This window comes from Balaenoptera acutorostrata, chromosome 17, assembly GCF_949987535.1.
Source record: "Balaenoptera acutorostrata chromosome 17, mBalAcu1.1, whole genome shotgun sequence".
NCBI lineage: Eukaryota > Metazoa > Chordata > Mammalia > Artiodactyla > Balaenopteridae > Balaenoptera > Balaenoptera acutorostrata.
In genome coordinates this window covers 52,266,848-52,282,670 of record NC_080080.1, presented here as the reverse complement: position 1 = coordinate 52,282,670, position 15,823 = coordinate 52,266,848, and the positions used below count along the sequence as shown (strand labels likewise).

The 15,823-nt window shown below is 33.5% G+C and overlaps 1 protein-coding gene across 1 annotated transcript in view; it reads left to right on the top strand.

Annotated features, from left to right (window-relative positions):
* Positions 1–15,823, top strand: part of CNBD1 (cyclic nucleotide binding domain containing 1) — a 404,631-nt gene that overhangs the window by 300,822 nt on the left and 87,986 nt on the right. Inside the window, 1 exon segment of the mRNA XM_057531908.1 lies at positions 717–910. Within this exon segment, the coding sequence (XP_057387891.1) occupies positions 717–910 (194 nt within the window).

Below are 15,823 nucleotides of genomic sequence, written 5' to 3'. Positions count from 1 at the left end.
GAACAAAAACTGATTTATGTTTCATTCAAAATGCTAAGTGAATAAATCTGTCAGACCTACAGTCACATAGTTGAACTTTATGTAATGGGATTAGATGACAGATTGTGGACAGTAACAATATGAAGTAGGAGATATACTGAAAACAACCCTTTTTCCTACTAACGAACAATTTCCCTTTTCATACTATATTCTTTACTCAGTTCTATGAGTGATCATCATTCTGTCCAGAACAAAGATAAATGAAGATTAATAGTAGGTATATATTGTTACTTATATAAAATAGGAAGAAAGGCACTTTTTTGTGGGGTGGGGGACATTTTAAAAAGTTCAAGGACTTTTCTGGCCCTGTTTTTCTCATGATGTCTTAAATCTATTAATCTTGATATGGCACCATGGTTCTTTCCTAGAATTTATCAGTTACATAAGAGGATTTATTACTATAAATAACTGTCAGAAAATAGTATTCTAAATGTGTAGACATGTCTTTGTTATATTTCTTATTTGACTAAATTATTTGTGATACCTTTGTTATATTTGTTATTTGACTAAATTATTTGTGATGCCTAAGTGCCACATTAAAGTCACTGTTATTGATTAAACTAAAAGAAATCTGCTAAAAGCGAAGCAATTTTAATCTGTATTGTAGTCATACTTATATCAAAGAGTCTGGGAAATAAAGTCTACAGTATATCTTGTTTGGTTTTGTTTTCTTTCAGTGATAGGAAATGATGGATTTTATGTGATACTGAAAGGCCTAGCTCGACCATGAACACAGATATATAAAAATCTGATTGAAGAAAATGAGTCTACAACCTCTTTCATACCTCAGAGTTTCCACAGCTTTGTTTTCAGTGAAGACTTCAGAAACTCTATACTGGCTGGGATACACATACCTTCAATGGACCCAATGGTAAGAAATGAATATTTGCTTTTTCAATAAGCAACAATGTATCATTATTGTAAAATGTTATCTCTTCCAGATATTTAAATCTAAATATATCCCTCAGTGTATCCTGAAATATTCAAGATAATACAGCTTTTAAAAAATAAAAATTATACTCTTAACACAACTTGAAATGTGTTTAAAACAATTTAATGAGGGATGCCTTCCAAAACATATTGCCCACTGGCTGGTGTTTTGTGGTATGTTTGACTACTGAGACAAGGCCAATGTAGTTGGATGACTGAATGAAGAAGGAGGGTTATTTTGAGATAAGGGAAAGGAAACGTGATTTGAGAAAGGGAACACAAAGGACAGATCATGAAGGGCCTTTTAAATCAAGTTAAGAATGTATGCTTATGCTGTTTATCTCAAGGGCAATGCTAAGGTAATCAAGGTGTTGATTCTGTTACAATCAGAAAGTCTCGCTTGAAGAAAATCCTTTGCCTATATGTGTTTCAAGACTATCAGCTGGTAAAAAAAAAAATAAATAAAGTTTAATATCTTTCTGAATGTCTAGATACCCCACATGAGGGTCAGGTCTGTTTCAACTAGAATTGTGGCTAAAAAATCCAATTTTGGATTTAGGGTGGTCAAGACGTTCAGAGGAGAAAAGAGCCAAAGAAACCAATTAAAACTTATTTAGCAGCATGGATTGAAGTCAGGAAAACTTAGAATATTCTCAGATTCAAGAAGAATGAGTATGGATAAAACCAATAAAAACAAACAAGGATAAAAAATGAGTCAAGAACATAAAAGTATATTGTTGATCACACATGAATGGGTAATGTTTCTAATCTATCTCGATAAGGATGGTAAAGAATACACTCACCACTCAGTGGCCACATACCATGTACCCAATACTTTTTCAATCTTCTTTAGAAAAAAATACCACCTCTGGCAGAGCAGCTATAATTAGGGCTATTTCTTTGTTGACTTTGTAGTAATCCACTCCAATCTTCTAGGGTCTAGTTGTTTGCTTTTAAGGACAAAACTCATGAATTAAATGAGAATAAGATGGGACTGCCACCTCTGAATCCTGAATTAGGTTTATGAGGGCAGCACTGAGTCATTCTACCTGTGATGTAGTATTATTTTTATTCCAGCTTTACTGATGTATAATTTACAAGTAAAATTTGTATATATTTAAGGTATACATCTTGATATTTTGATATATGTATACATTGTGAAATGATCACCACATTCAAACTAATTAACATATCCCTCATATCACATAGTTAGATTTTTGTATGTTTGTGGTGAGAACACTTAATATGTATTCTCCTAGCAAAGTTCAAGTATACAACACAGTGTTGTTGACTATAGTCACCATGCTACACATTAGATCTCTAAGACTTACTCATCTTGCATAGTGGAAACTTTGTACCCTTTGACCAATATCTCTCCATTTTCCCTACACTTGACCCCTTGTCGCCAACCTTCTACTCTCTTCTTCAATGAGTTTGACTATTTTAGATTACACATATAAGTGAGATCATACAATAATTGTCTTTGTATGTTAGGCTTATTTCACTTAGCATAATGTCCTCCAGGTTCATTTGTGTTGTCGCAAATGGCAGGATTTCCTTCTCTTTCAGACTGAATAATATCCCATTGTTTGTATGTATATCATATCTTCTATCTCCATTTATCCATGGATGAACACATAGGTTGTTTCCATATCTTGGCTATTGTGAATAATGATACAATAAATATGGAAATGAGGATATCTCTTCAATATCTGTTCTCATTTCTTTAGAGGACTACACAGAAGTGGTATTGCTGGATCATATGGTAGTTCTGTTTTTAATTATTTTTTTGGGGGTAGCTCCATACTGTTTTTATAATGGCTGTACCAATTTACCTGTCCACCAACAGTGTACAAGGATCACCTTTCCACCACATCTTCTCCAACATTTATCTTTTCTTTTTGATAATAACCATTATAACTGGTGTAAGGTGATATTTCATTGTGTCTTTGATTTTCATTTCCTTGATGATTAGTGATGTTGAGCACCTTTTCATGCACCTGTTGGTCAATTTTATGTCTTCCTTTGAGAAATGTCTATTTAGGTCCTTTTCCCATTTTTAAAGTTGGGTTATTTGTTTCTTTGCTATTGAATTGTGTGAGTTCCTTATATATTTTGGATATTATCCCCTTATCTGACATATGGTTTGAAAATATTTTCTCCCATTATATAGGTTGCCTTTTCATTTTGTTTATTATTTATTTTGCTGTAAATAAGCTTTTAAGTTTAATATAGTTCTGCTTGTTGATTATTACATTTGTTGTTTGTACTTTTGGTATTATATCCAAAAAATCATTGCCAAAACCAATGTCAAGAAGCTTCTTCCCTACATATTCTTCTAGGAGTTTTATGATAGCAATCTTATATTTAAGCCTTTAACCCATTTCAAGTTAATTTTTGTACTGTGGTGTAAGATAAGACTTCAATTTCTGCATGTGTTTTTCTGGTTTTCCAAGCACTATTTATTGAAGAGACTTTTTTTCCCTATTGAGTTTTCTTGGCACCTTTGTCAAATATATGTTGACTGTACGTGATGGCGTTTATTTCTGAGCTCTCTTTTCTGTTCCATCAGTATGTCTATTTTTATGCTAATACTATACTGTTTTGATTACTATATCTTTGTAGTATAGTTTGAAGTCAGGACCTGTGATGCCTCTACCTTTGTTCTTTATTCTCAGGTTTGCTTTGGCTATACAGGGTCTTTTGTGGTTCCATACAAATTTTAGGATTGCTTTATTTCTGTGAAAAATGCCATTGGAGTTTTGATAGGGATTACATTGGGTTTGGATTATATGGCTTTGGATAGTACAGACATGTTAATAATATTAATTTTTCCAATCCATGAACATGGGATATCTTTCCATTTGTTTGTATCTTCTTCAATTTCTTTCATAAAAGTCTTGCAGTTTTCATGATACAGGTATTTCAATTACTTGGTTGAAATATTTAATATTTATATTTTATATTTTTGATGCTATTGTGAATGGGATAGTTTATTTCTTTTGCAGAAGTTTTGTTGGTATACAGAAATGCCACTAATTTCTGTATGTTGATTTTATATCCTGAAACTTTATTTAATTCACTGATTATTTCCAACAGCTTTTTGGATTTTCTGCATATAAGATCACATCACCTGCAAATAATAAAAATTTTACTGTGTCCTTTCTGATTTGTCTTGACTATATCTAACTAGGACTTCCAGCACAATGTTGAAAAATAGTGGTGAGAGTTGCACCCTTGTCTTTTTGCTGATGTTAGAAGAAAAGCTTTCGATCTTTCACTGTTGAGTAGGATGATAGCTGTCTTTGTGTTATATGGCCTTTCTTATGTTGAGGCATGTTCCTTCTATACCCAATTTGTTGAAGGTTTTATCAAGAAAGGCTGTTATATTTTGTCAGATTTTTTTTCTCTGTATATACTGAGATGATTATATGATTTTTATTCTTTCATTCTGTGAATGTGGTGTATTGCATTTATTGATTGCATATGTTGAACCATCCTTGCATTCCAGGGATAAATTCCATATGGTCAATGTATATAATTCTTTTAATATGTTGTTGAACTTGAGTTGGTAGCATGTACATTTTAACTATATTATTTTTTCCTATCTATGAACACAGAAGGTCTCCATTTGTCTGTGTTTTCTTTAATTTCTTCATTACTGTTTTATAATTTTCAGAATATATGTCTTTCATCTCTCTGGTTAAGTTTATTCCTAAGTATTTTATTATTTTTGTTGTTCTTGTAAATGGGATTGTTTTCTCAGTTTCTTTTTTGTGTAGTTTGTTCTTGTGTATAGAAAAACCACTGATTTTTCATGTTGATTTTGTATTCTGCAACTTTACTGGATTTATTTATTATTTCTAACATTTTCTTTGTGGAGTTTTTGGGGTTTTTTACATATAAGATCATGTCACGTGGAAACAGGTAATTTTACTTCTTCCTTCTGACCTGGGTGTCTTTTCTTTCTTTCTTTCCTTCTTCTGCTTCTCCTTCTTTTCCTCCTTCTTTTTGTACAATTACTCTGTCTATAATTTCAGTACTATTTTGAAGAGAAGTGGAAAGAGTGGGCATCCTTGCCTTGTACTGGATCTTAGAGGAAAAGCATTTAGGTTTTACCACATCAATTATGACATTTACTGTGGGCTTTTAAAAATTGTATTCCAACACTCTATTTTTATTTGTGGATAGTTATTAAACTGTTACTTTTGTGAGGAATGAGGGCTGGGTTGTAACTTCTTCCATCTTGCTGATGTGTGTGATATTGTTTTGGTTTACTATCTTGGCTAAGGTGGAAGAGGGTAGGGAGAGAGCAATTTCAGAGGTCTCCACTTGATCTTCCTTTCTGATAGTTTTTACCGCAAAGGCCTAGAAACCAGTGTGGGGCCTCCATCAAGTATCCATTCAAATTACATGTTTAAAATCCATGGAAATTGCCATGAGGTGGGTCTATGAACCCAGTGGAGTTACTGTGAAGCAGACATGGGACAAACTCAATTTTTTTAATGCATTCATATATTTTCTCACTGAAAAGTGGCAATTATGATACTTTATGTCCTAGGTTTTAAAGTCTGTATGCCAAGTTTCAGGGTTCAGTAGAACATTTGCTGTGGTTGTAAGTGCAAAGTTATTTGGCGCTATGGTATCCTTATAATTACTGAGTCCAATCCTCAACTTTTCTGACTTCCAACTATAGGAAATTTTCTTTATATGCTACCATGGAGCTCTTGGATTACATCACTTTAAGCTGATGACTGATTTTCCTTAAACTTTCATTGTTTCTCCCCATTGTATTGATATTGTTATTGTATAACAATATTGTGTATTGTTATTCTTTTTTATAGTTGTTAATACTTATTCCCCAACACCTGCCTCAAAGATCTGAGATACTGTAGCTTCCTGAGCATTCTCTTCTGACAATACCCCATGCCTATTCAACACCATTAAAAGTTTTATCACTGCCACAGCATGCCAGGAACTATCAGTGCTACAGTGATGTATTTTTATTGCAAGCTGGATGATAAGCAGTTCACAGCTCTAAATCATTCTTTTCCTTAGTTCTGATAGAATATTTTGAAAAAATAATAGAAATAAAAGCAGACAGGTTTTGGTAGAAATTAAAGGTTGCTTTATTCAGAGTTCCAGCAACCTGGTGGAAGGTAGTTCCGTGTCCCAGACCAACTCCGAAGAGTCTGCTCAGCCATGACTGTTTTTAAAGAATCTCAGTGACTCATCAAGGCAGGAGGTTGTGTTCTGCATCATTTTCCATTTATGCAGACTGGCTGACTCCTCATGATCTTTCTTCAGATCTTATCTTGCCCTCGTGGTATGCCGGCAGGATGGTGAAGCAGGCTTCTGGGAGTAGAGAGCTAGTCATTCTTTTTTTTTTTTTTTTTTTTTTTTTAATTTTTTAATTTTATTTATTTATTTATTTTTGGCTGTGTTGGGTCTTCATTTCTGTGCGAGGGCTTTCTCCAGTTGTGGCAAGCGGGGGCCACTCTTCATTGCGGTGCACGGGCCTCTCACTATCGCGGCCTCTCTTGTTGCGGAGCACAGGCTCCAGACGCGCAGGCTCAGTAGTTGTGGCTCACGGGCCTAGTTGCTCCGCGGCATGTGGGATCTTCCCAGACCAGGGCTCGAACCCGTGTCCCCTGCATTAGCAGGCAGACTCTCAACCACTGCGCCACCAGGGAAGCCCGCTAGTCATTCTTTAACTACTTAATTCTACATTCTTACTTCTTTCAATCTAGGAAAAGAATCAACAGGTTAGCAAGGCATCCTGTGCATTCGGTGGAGCATTGGTCAGGAGTTAGGTTAAATTACCTAGTGATCTCATTCCTATAATTAAGTTCTTTTAAAGTCAGAGGGCAAAAAAGTAGGCAGACAGGAAATGGGGAAAAGAGATTCTTTCAATCCTCACTTTGAGCTTTGGGGAAAGCGGAAAAAGAGGAAGGGAGATGACTGCAGGACCCTGGCAACCCTCACTAAACAGACTTCTCTCAATCTTTTCCATCAATTGCCTGACCTCAGTTTATAGTCTCTTGAGATGGAAAATGAGCTAAAGTTCACAAAACCAATTTTATAATCTCTAGATCTCTATGCAAGCAAGCCCTGGAAATTTTAATTTCTAAAACTCTGAAGCAACAGGAAAAGTCACTTTTACAGCAGGAAAACTACACAGAGCACTCTGTTACATAAATATCTATATATCAATCTATCTAATCTTTATATATATACATATATGTATATATATTCTATTTTATATCATTTTAATTTATATAAATGTAAGTTTAACATCTTGGAGTAACTGGAAAAATTGCACTTAATATTCTGTGTGTTATGGGTATAACACATCCCATGTAATGTATGGATCCTATGATATAGCTGATATGTGTAATATGTCTATATGTATGTAATAGCATGTTGTTTGTATACATATAGAATACACATAACACATAGAATGTAATAGATTATATATATTATTTGTTTCCATGTGAAATCTTACATATAACTTTATTTATTTATTTTTGAAACCCCCCAATTTGGGAAAAATTGTGATATTGAAATATACCTCTTTAAACTTGGGTTTTGCCACACAAAAAATCAGTTTCAACAAGCTAGCTTTAAAAAGAAATTTTTTTCTTTTTATTTTGTGTGTGTGTGTGTGTGTGTGTGTGTGTGTGTGTGATGCTACAGAATCAGTTAAATTGACTAGTTTTATAAAGTACTTACTATGTAAGAATTTTTTTGTGTGTGTGTTAAGTGCTGTGGTGGGTATACAATATAATCTTGAAATGACTAGAGGTATCAATTTTGAAATTGTCTACATAGAAATGTGATATTAAATCCATAAAAATATAAATAAAGTCTGAGAAAAACAGTATTAAAAAGAAAGCTGAACTCAAGGAGCAAATCTTGAGTAAATTCCACATTTGGGAAAAAGGGAAGTAGCCACCAAAGAGCAAAGGAGCGGAACTAGAATAGCGACAGCAAGAAGAAAATTTCCCCAAAGGTGAGGTGATTAAATAGATACTGATATTTTGAGGCCCTTCCTTTTACAATGAGAACTTTGCATGAAGCCCTATTTTTGCCTGGTTGTATCTTGTGAACCATTGTGAGTATGTGTTATATGACTTGATAACATCCTAGACTGGAGAAAATATGTTTCCTTTGAGCAATATAATATAAAGTTAAAACCTTTAACCTGAGAATATTTTGTGTTTTACTTTATCAAGTTAGCTCGTTAACTCTAAAAATAAAACATGATTGACTTAACTAATTGCTCGTTATCCTTTAGCAGATTGGATCCTTTGTTGCCTTGATGTTTCTTACAAAATTAATATTTCACAATAATAAAAATAATAAAACATAAAATATGTATTCTTTCCCATCCTCCTGTTCTTGTAAATATTGAGACAATTATATGCTATTCATGTCTCTTACAGATTTGGCCCTTTGTTTTTGAATTTTGGTAAGCACATCTCCAAACAGGCATAAAAAATCAACACACACACACACACACACACACACACACTCTATGATTTGACAACATTTTGATGGAGGCAGGGCATCACTGAAATAAAACGTAAGAAATGTTCCTTGTCCTTAATAGGGGAACAGAACTAACTCTTGTTACAAAAACGGGGAAGACAGTCCAGAATTAGATGATTAGGTGGGAGCTGGTCCTGACAAGGTGAACTATGACATTTGGAGAAGAGCAAGTTCATTGTGGGTTAGAGCGGCCATGGAGTTAAGAGAAGGCACTGTCCCCTTATTTTATAGAATTCTATAGACTATAGCATATACTGAAGAAGTAGTGAGCTATGTTTGTGCCCTGTCCACACTGTGTGACCATGATACCCCCATTTTTAAGAGCACAAGTGATGGAGTCAGAGCATACACTTTACAGCTATAGAAACATGAGCAATTTACTTAGACTCTAGGCTACAGGTCCCTTATATGTAAAAACTGAGCTAGTAGCAGTACCCACCTCATCCATCATTGTTGGTATTAAATGAGATAGATTATATAAAACACAGAACAATTCCTAGCATATTGTGAGAGCTCAATTTTTACCTACTGTATTATTGTTAATGATGTTGTTTTTTTTCATTCCATCCCTTCTACCAATTTTTACTTTCAGGCTCTTATTATTTTTGGTCAATACATTATAATCACCTCCTATCCTTGTATATAATCTATAGACTTCCTCAGTTCATCATCCACATTGTCACTACAGTGACTTTTGTAAAAGTCAAATGTGATTATGTATTTCCCTTGCATAAAATGCTTTACTTATTTCTAGTTCCTTACAAGATAAAATTTAAATTTCTCTGCATTGTTTTCAGGGCCCTCCATGAATGAGTTCAGCTCTCCAGTGCATGCTTTTTGTTAGCCAGGCAAGACTACATATAGTTCACTGCAGGTTTATGTTGTCTCCATGTCTCTACACATCTTGTTTTCTGCACCTGAAGTGACAAGCTCCTTTGGGGTTTCTTGGAAGTCTCTCATGCATTCTCAAGAAACTAATTAAGCTTCATTTCCTCTGACTAAAGTCTCTCAATCTCCCCTGTGCCCTCATATATTTCGTATATGTCCTTAGGTTATGCTGTTGGTTTTTGTCATGTGACTTACTTTTTTGTTTGTTTGTTTTTAGTTTCTATTTTCATTTGACTATAAACTCACTGAAGTTTATTCTTCCTTATCACACCCCCTGTTCATAGGTATAGTGATTGGTATGATACATAGGTCATTTAAAATAAAGGCATTTTAGATAGGATGACTAAAAGAATGGACAAGTAGAAGAATGGAAATATCCCAAGTAGGAAAAACAATGTGGACAGGAAGAGGTAGTATGGGCAGTGAGGAAATGCTCTGGTCCACTGGACAGAGAAGGTAGTTATTGGTCACTTAGGCAGGTTCAGGTAAGTGGTTTGTTTTTAGGCTAGTTGGAAGATTTCATCTTTGATGAAAGCATAGTAAGGAACTATACCAGTCACTTGAAGAGAGCACTAAATTCATGAATTTTAGGAAGATGAATCTGGCAGTTTGTGTTATACTCTTGTGTCTTTTGATTACTGTTGTTTTCAAGAGATTTGATGCATGCCTACAGAAAGCTAGTCTTTGTAATCTTTTGAGCAAATTTAATATTTTTATGTCAGAGCCAATGGACTTCTCTGCATATTTAACTACTTTGCTGTATGTCAAAGGATGTACTTTTAAAATTAAACTTTTCCTCTTATTCCAAGGAAGTCTTACTAAATTTTGCACCAAAAAATAAACAACCTAACTAATATACACTTGATATTCATAAAACGTAAGATTTCTGGTGAAATAACCCCTTTGTAGTAGCTTTTGCTACTATTCCACATTTTTTAGTAAAAAAAAAAAAAATGATATTTCCAAGAAACAATCAAATCATTTTTTGAGGTTCCATTAATTCTTTGCTTGAATATGAAAAGCACAATGCTATGTTTTAAATATCTACCAGCCTTTTTTTCCCCAAAAGCAAGGGAGTACTATGATATGGAAAAGTCATTTTGGCTGTCATGGGTAGAATGGAGTGGATCTGGGTATGTGGTTCTGGAGGCAAAACAGAAATCAGTGAGGAGGTTCTGGTAATTAAGTACATTAGTAACGTTATTTGCCTGGACAGTGTTGCTTTAGTGGATGCTATAGACATAGATGGCCTTGGGATACATTCTGGATGTAGAATTGACAGGACTTGCTTATGGATTAGAAATGAAGGGGGAATTAAAGAGAGGATTCAATGATCGTTTCTAAAATTTTGGATAGAGAGAAATGGTGGAGGATAACACTGGGATTAGGAAGGCAGGTAGAAGAGGATTTGGGAAAGAACTAATTTGGTCAGTTAGTTTTGAGATGCCAATTATGTATACAAGTGGAGGGTTATGTTAACAACTTGTAATATGAGTCTAGATCTTAAGAGTGTCATGTTGTTGCAGTAGTTACCTTTAGTTGCTCAATCGTAGTCAATTGTATGAATATACGACAACTTATTCATCCATTATTCTGTTTCTAGACATCTCAGTTATTTCCAAAGCAATGAACATTCATGTGCTAGCGTTTTTTGTGATAAATGTTTTTATTTTTCTTGGATAAATACCTAGGAATGAGGTTATTTGTTCATAGAGAAGATACATTTAACTTGTTATGAAATTGCTAAACATTTGTCCAAAGAAGTTGTAACATAAAAAGTAGAGTATAACAAATAATATTGTTATTGTTAAATATAAGGCCTAACATTTTGTTATTTATTCATAATGCTAAGTGCAATGAAGGGGGTAATAAGAATGGATAACATATAGAGACATAATTTAGACCTTTGAGGATGATATGGGTTTTTATTTGAAATATTTTTTAAATGGCAAGACTTGTCTTTAGGATCACAAGCTCACCTAGAGGTCAGAGGAAACATGGATTTTGCATTTGGTCACTTGAGTCCTAGAAACTGAGAAAAGCTACAGTGAGAGGTTGAATAAGGAGAGTCTGGAATTTCAAAAGGGAGTCTGGAATTTTATATAAAAAACTCCAGGACATTTCCACCTCCTCTACAATTACTGGAGAAGGGAACAAACCTGTATGTGAGATTGTTACTCATGGAAAATGCTGGTTTAATTAAGATAATTTGTATGTTAATTAAAGTGTGCAACATTAAAAATAAATTAAAATATAGGTTTTAAAATTATGTTGTTATTGTTAAACATAAGACCTAACATTTTGTTGTTTATATTGCTAAATATAACTTGAAAAATATAATATATGGATTGGCTTGATTACAGTGCTAGATGAGACTAAGAAGTATACTTAACAACAGTACAGTCATAAGCCTGATGATGATAATGATCAGAAAGATGATAAATAATAATAGCAGCTGTTATTTAATGAGTGTTTGCTATGTACTTGCACTAAGTTAAGACTAAGTTAAAACTTTTATAGAGTATTTCAGATAATCTCCACAAAAACATTATGAGGTATATAATTTTATCTCTGAGAAATGTAACACTTTAATTATTTGTCACATAGGTGGTAAACACTAAATTAGACCAAAGTAGAACTCAGTCTTGTTGATTTTAAAGCTCACACTTTTAATGACCAGGACTTCCTGTCTTTCTAAGCAAACATTGCTTTCTTGAGTGAAATTTTAAAATAAAATAACTAGAAATAACATTTAGAGTTGACTTTAAAATAAGAGTTCCAGGTCACTGAGTGACAAATATGCACACATATGATGACAAACAGGAATTATGAAATACTAGCAAGTAGAAATGCTGCTTCTTTGTCCTGTGCTGCAGTGGCTGAAAATGCTGTCATCAAGGACTTGGCTAAAGTTAGACTATTAACCTTCGGACATCTAAATAAATTCACTAGCCCCAGAAGCTGGCATCACTTAAGTGCTAAGAAACCAGAAAAAAATATATCTTTGCTGATATATGAATATTCACCTTTAGCAGACACTTTTATATGATACTAGATCTTTAATATTATGATTGTAAGTTAATGACAAGCCATTATGGTGATTCAAACAGCCATGCGTAGTTGTACTGGGCTAATTTACCACAATTTTACCTTTCATTTTGCCACCACTGGTGTGTGTAGCAGCAAAGACCTACATCATAAGATCAGTAGTGTAGCATAGATTTTTTGAGACCAGCTTTTTAAAACAAGCTTTCCTTGTTTGACCACTTACTAATTGTGCTACATTGGACAAATTACTTGAAACTGAGTTGCTTCATCTGTAAAGTGGGAATAATAATAATATCTACTTTAGGAAATTTTGTGAAGATTAAATGAGAAAATACCACCCTGTTTCTGGCATAGAATATAAGTTTAATAAATAATAGTGTATTATTATATTATTGCAATTGCATCAAATTAAGAAAACAATATTAAGAATATTGGTGCATAATGCAGGATAATTAACTCTTCTCCAACTTTTACCATGGCTATTAGGCTGGAGTCAGTCAGTATGCTAAACATTCCTAAAACATTTCTACCAAATCAGATTCTACTAGGAAGATCATTTCTCAGGTATGATACATGCAGCCTGTCTTCCTCAGCAGTGAGTTTACTCAGTGTGTCAGGAATTAGGTATTTTCATTTTCATTCCCACTTGAGAATCTCTGCCTCTTGAGTAACATTTTCAGGAGCTATAAGCATAGGAGGAGAAGCGTATATACAGTATGGAAACACTCTGTTTTTTCCTCTCCTCTCCTTTCTTGCCTCCAAATCATGTCACAGATCCTCCTTCCTATGCTCCCATTTTTATTGAGTCAGGTACATAGCATGTACTATCTCACTTTACCAGTTAATTCATTAGAAATTATTTACTTCTAGTTTATTGGTTAGACTACATGAAAGCTTGTCAGTTTTCCAATAGGGGTATCTGGCTAACCCATGATCTTGAAATTCACCTTTGGTTCTTGTTTTATATGGTTATTCTGTGTAACCATCATTGCTAATTAACATGTGTTTTCTGTCCACAATTTAGTTTTGCTATAGCTATCTAGCTTTGTTATAATCTCCAAAATTTCATTTCACTACTTACCAAATAGAAGTATATATCTCTATGTTGTAGAAACTTGTATGCTTACCAGAATGCATAGGACACTCATATATATCCAGTTAAAGAGAGAAGGTAAAAAAACAAGGGAATTACTAATTGCGGTTTGAAATAATAAAAATAATGATAAAAGAGCATAGAACTTGGTATGAGACAATCCTAGGCTTGAATCCTGGCTCAGCTATTTATTAGTCATTTAACCTTGGATATGTTCCTTAATTTTTCTAAAGCTCTGTTTCTGTATCTGTGAAATAGATTTAGTGGTAGTAATAGTACTAATAATATCCTCCTCATAGCAAAGTTTTGAGGATTAATAAGATGATTTATGAAAGTGCTTAACACAAAACAAGGGCTCAATACATTTCTGTTTTGATTATTATGCATTAGTAATAGATATGAATTGCCAAATAAGCTTTGTAAGCGAGCAATTAATATTTAAACTTAAAGGAAAGAGTAGTAGTTTTCTGAAGGCAATAGGTAAAGAAGATAGATTGAAAAAAGTTAAATTTTAAATGGATAGAACAAATTAAGGAAGGCATTCTCTGTGGTTATAAAGGGCTGCTAAGAAAATATAGTCAAAATTCACAAAATGTTTTTGGTGTCAATGAATAAACTATGTGACTAAAATGATAAATTCATCTAAGGGCATATTTTGGAAATAGTGCTGAAAATAGTGAGGAGAGTAGAAGATCTTGAATTTGAGGTTTAAGGAGTTTGTATTTATTTGGACACTGCTTGAAATCATGTACATTGGCTTATATGCACAACAGCATTTAACAAACAATTTATATGTGGTATGTTTTTGAAAAAATAACAATAGAAGTATCTAACATGGTATCTGGTAGATGAAGAAAGAAGAATAATTAAATGATCACTACTGTGGTTCAGTAGTAATATTATAACAGCTGAAATACACAGTGGTTAATGTGCTTGTGCCTGTGTAAATCAAACACTGTAAATAATATGATACCATTACCAGTACATAAAGGAAAAAAATGAGGTTTATTTGCAATCATTTTAGGAGCTATAATTATACCATTTATACTCTTGTTAAAATAGGAGAAGGCAATGGGTCTACCTCCCTTTGTCATGGAATAAATTGGGTAACCAGAGATAATAGACACATGTGCATAATTTAATTGCTTGCTGCATAAATTTAATTGTTGATATTTACATTAATTTCTAGGTTTTATGGGAATAAATCCCTTCTCAGAGATCTTCTTTCTTGGCTTGTATCAGTTGCTAGCTAGTCAGTCAATAACAAACTGTGTGAGTGAGGATTAGGTGGTGGGGATGGGGTGGAGGTAGGAATTGATAAAAATTTGATAAAAATTTGCTGTCAGAATGTATGTATCCTTAAGTTAGAGTGAAAATATTTTGAGCAAGTTAATTACTTGATCACTGAATCCCATTTTTTCAATCTCCCAACTCCTAAGTACTTCTAATCTGTGTTATCAGCATAGATTGTATCTTTCTTGCATCTGAGGGTAATTGAGCCATGAGGATCTTATTCATACTGCCCAATACATTTCATGTTTTATCAGGTATTTAGATAAATTTGGAGAGCCTTCAGAAACATTGATAAATGGTTGCTCCCACTGGAGAAATAATACATCTTTTAAATATGATAGTTGAATAGCAATTTCATCTCTAGATCAAAACTCAACCAATAATTTCAAATGAGAACTTATTCCAATTAATTTTAAACTATGATCAAGAAGATATTGGGATATCCTGAAGAGTAAAGACAATGTCATGTTTGATAAACATAAGGAATTTATCTTTAGGATATCTAATTCCTAGGCTTCCAGAATTCTGAGAAGGAAAGTTGCCTGTTTTTCTGGGTATGCTGTTTTCTAAGCTAGTTGTCCTCTTTTTTTTTCTTGCCTCTCCATATCAAAGCATGCCTCAAGGATTCATTCCTTGTCCACACTTCTACTGATCCCTTCCATATCTTATTTCATTTATCTATAGACTGTCTTGGATGACTTTCTGCTGTTATCTTAGATGTTGGTCTCTCTGAATGCCTGTCTCAACTCCCAATGTGAAGGTGACTTCCTGAGGTTGGGGAGCTTATTTTTCTCTGATGCCTAGTATTCCAGGAATTTTAAGGTGTTTGATAAGAATACATATAATTTAATTTGTATTTACTGCTGCTGTTTTTATGTACTGCATTTGTTTTATCTAAATTGGTATGTTTAAAATATGTGCAATATTTTGTTCTTAAAAATAAAGTGTATCAACTATAGCCCAATATAAAATTAAAAAAAA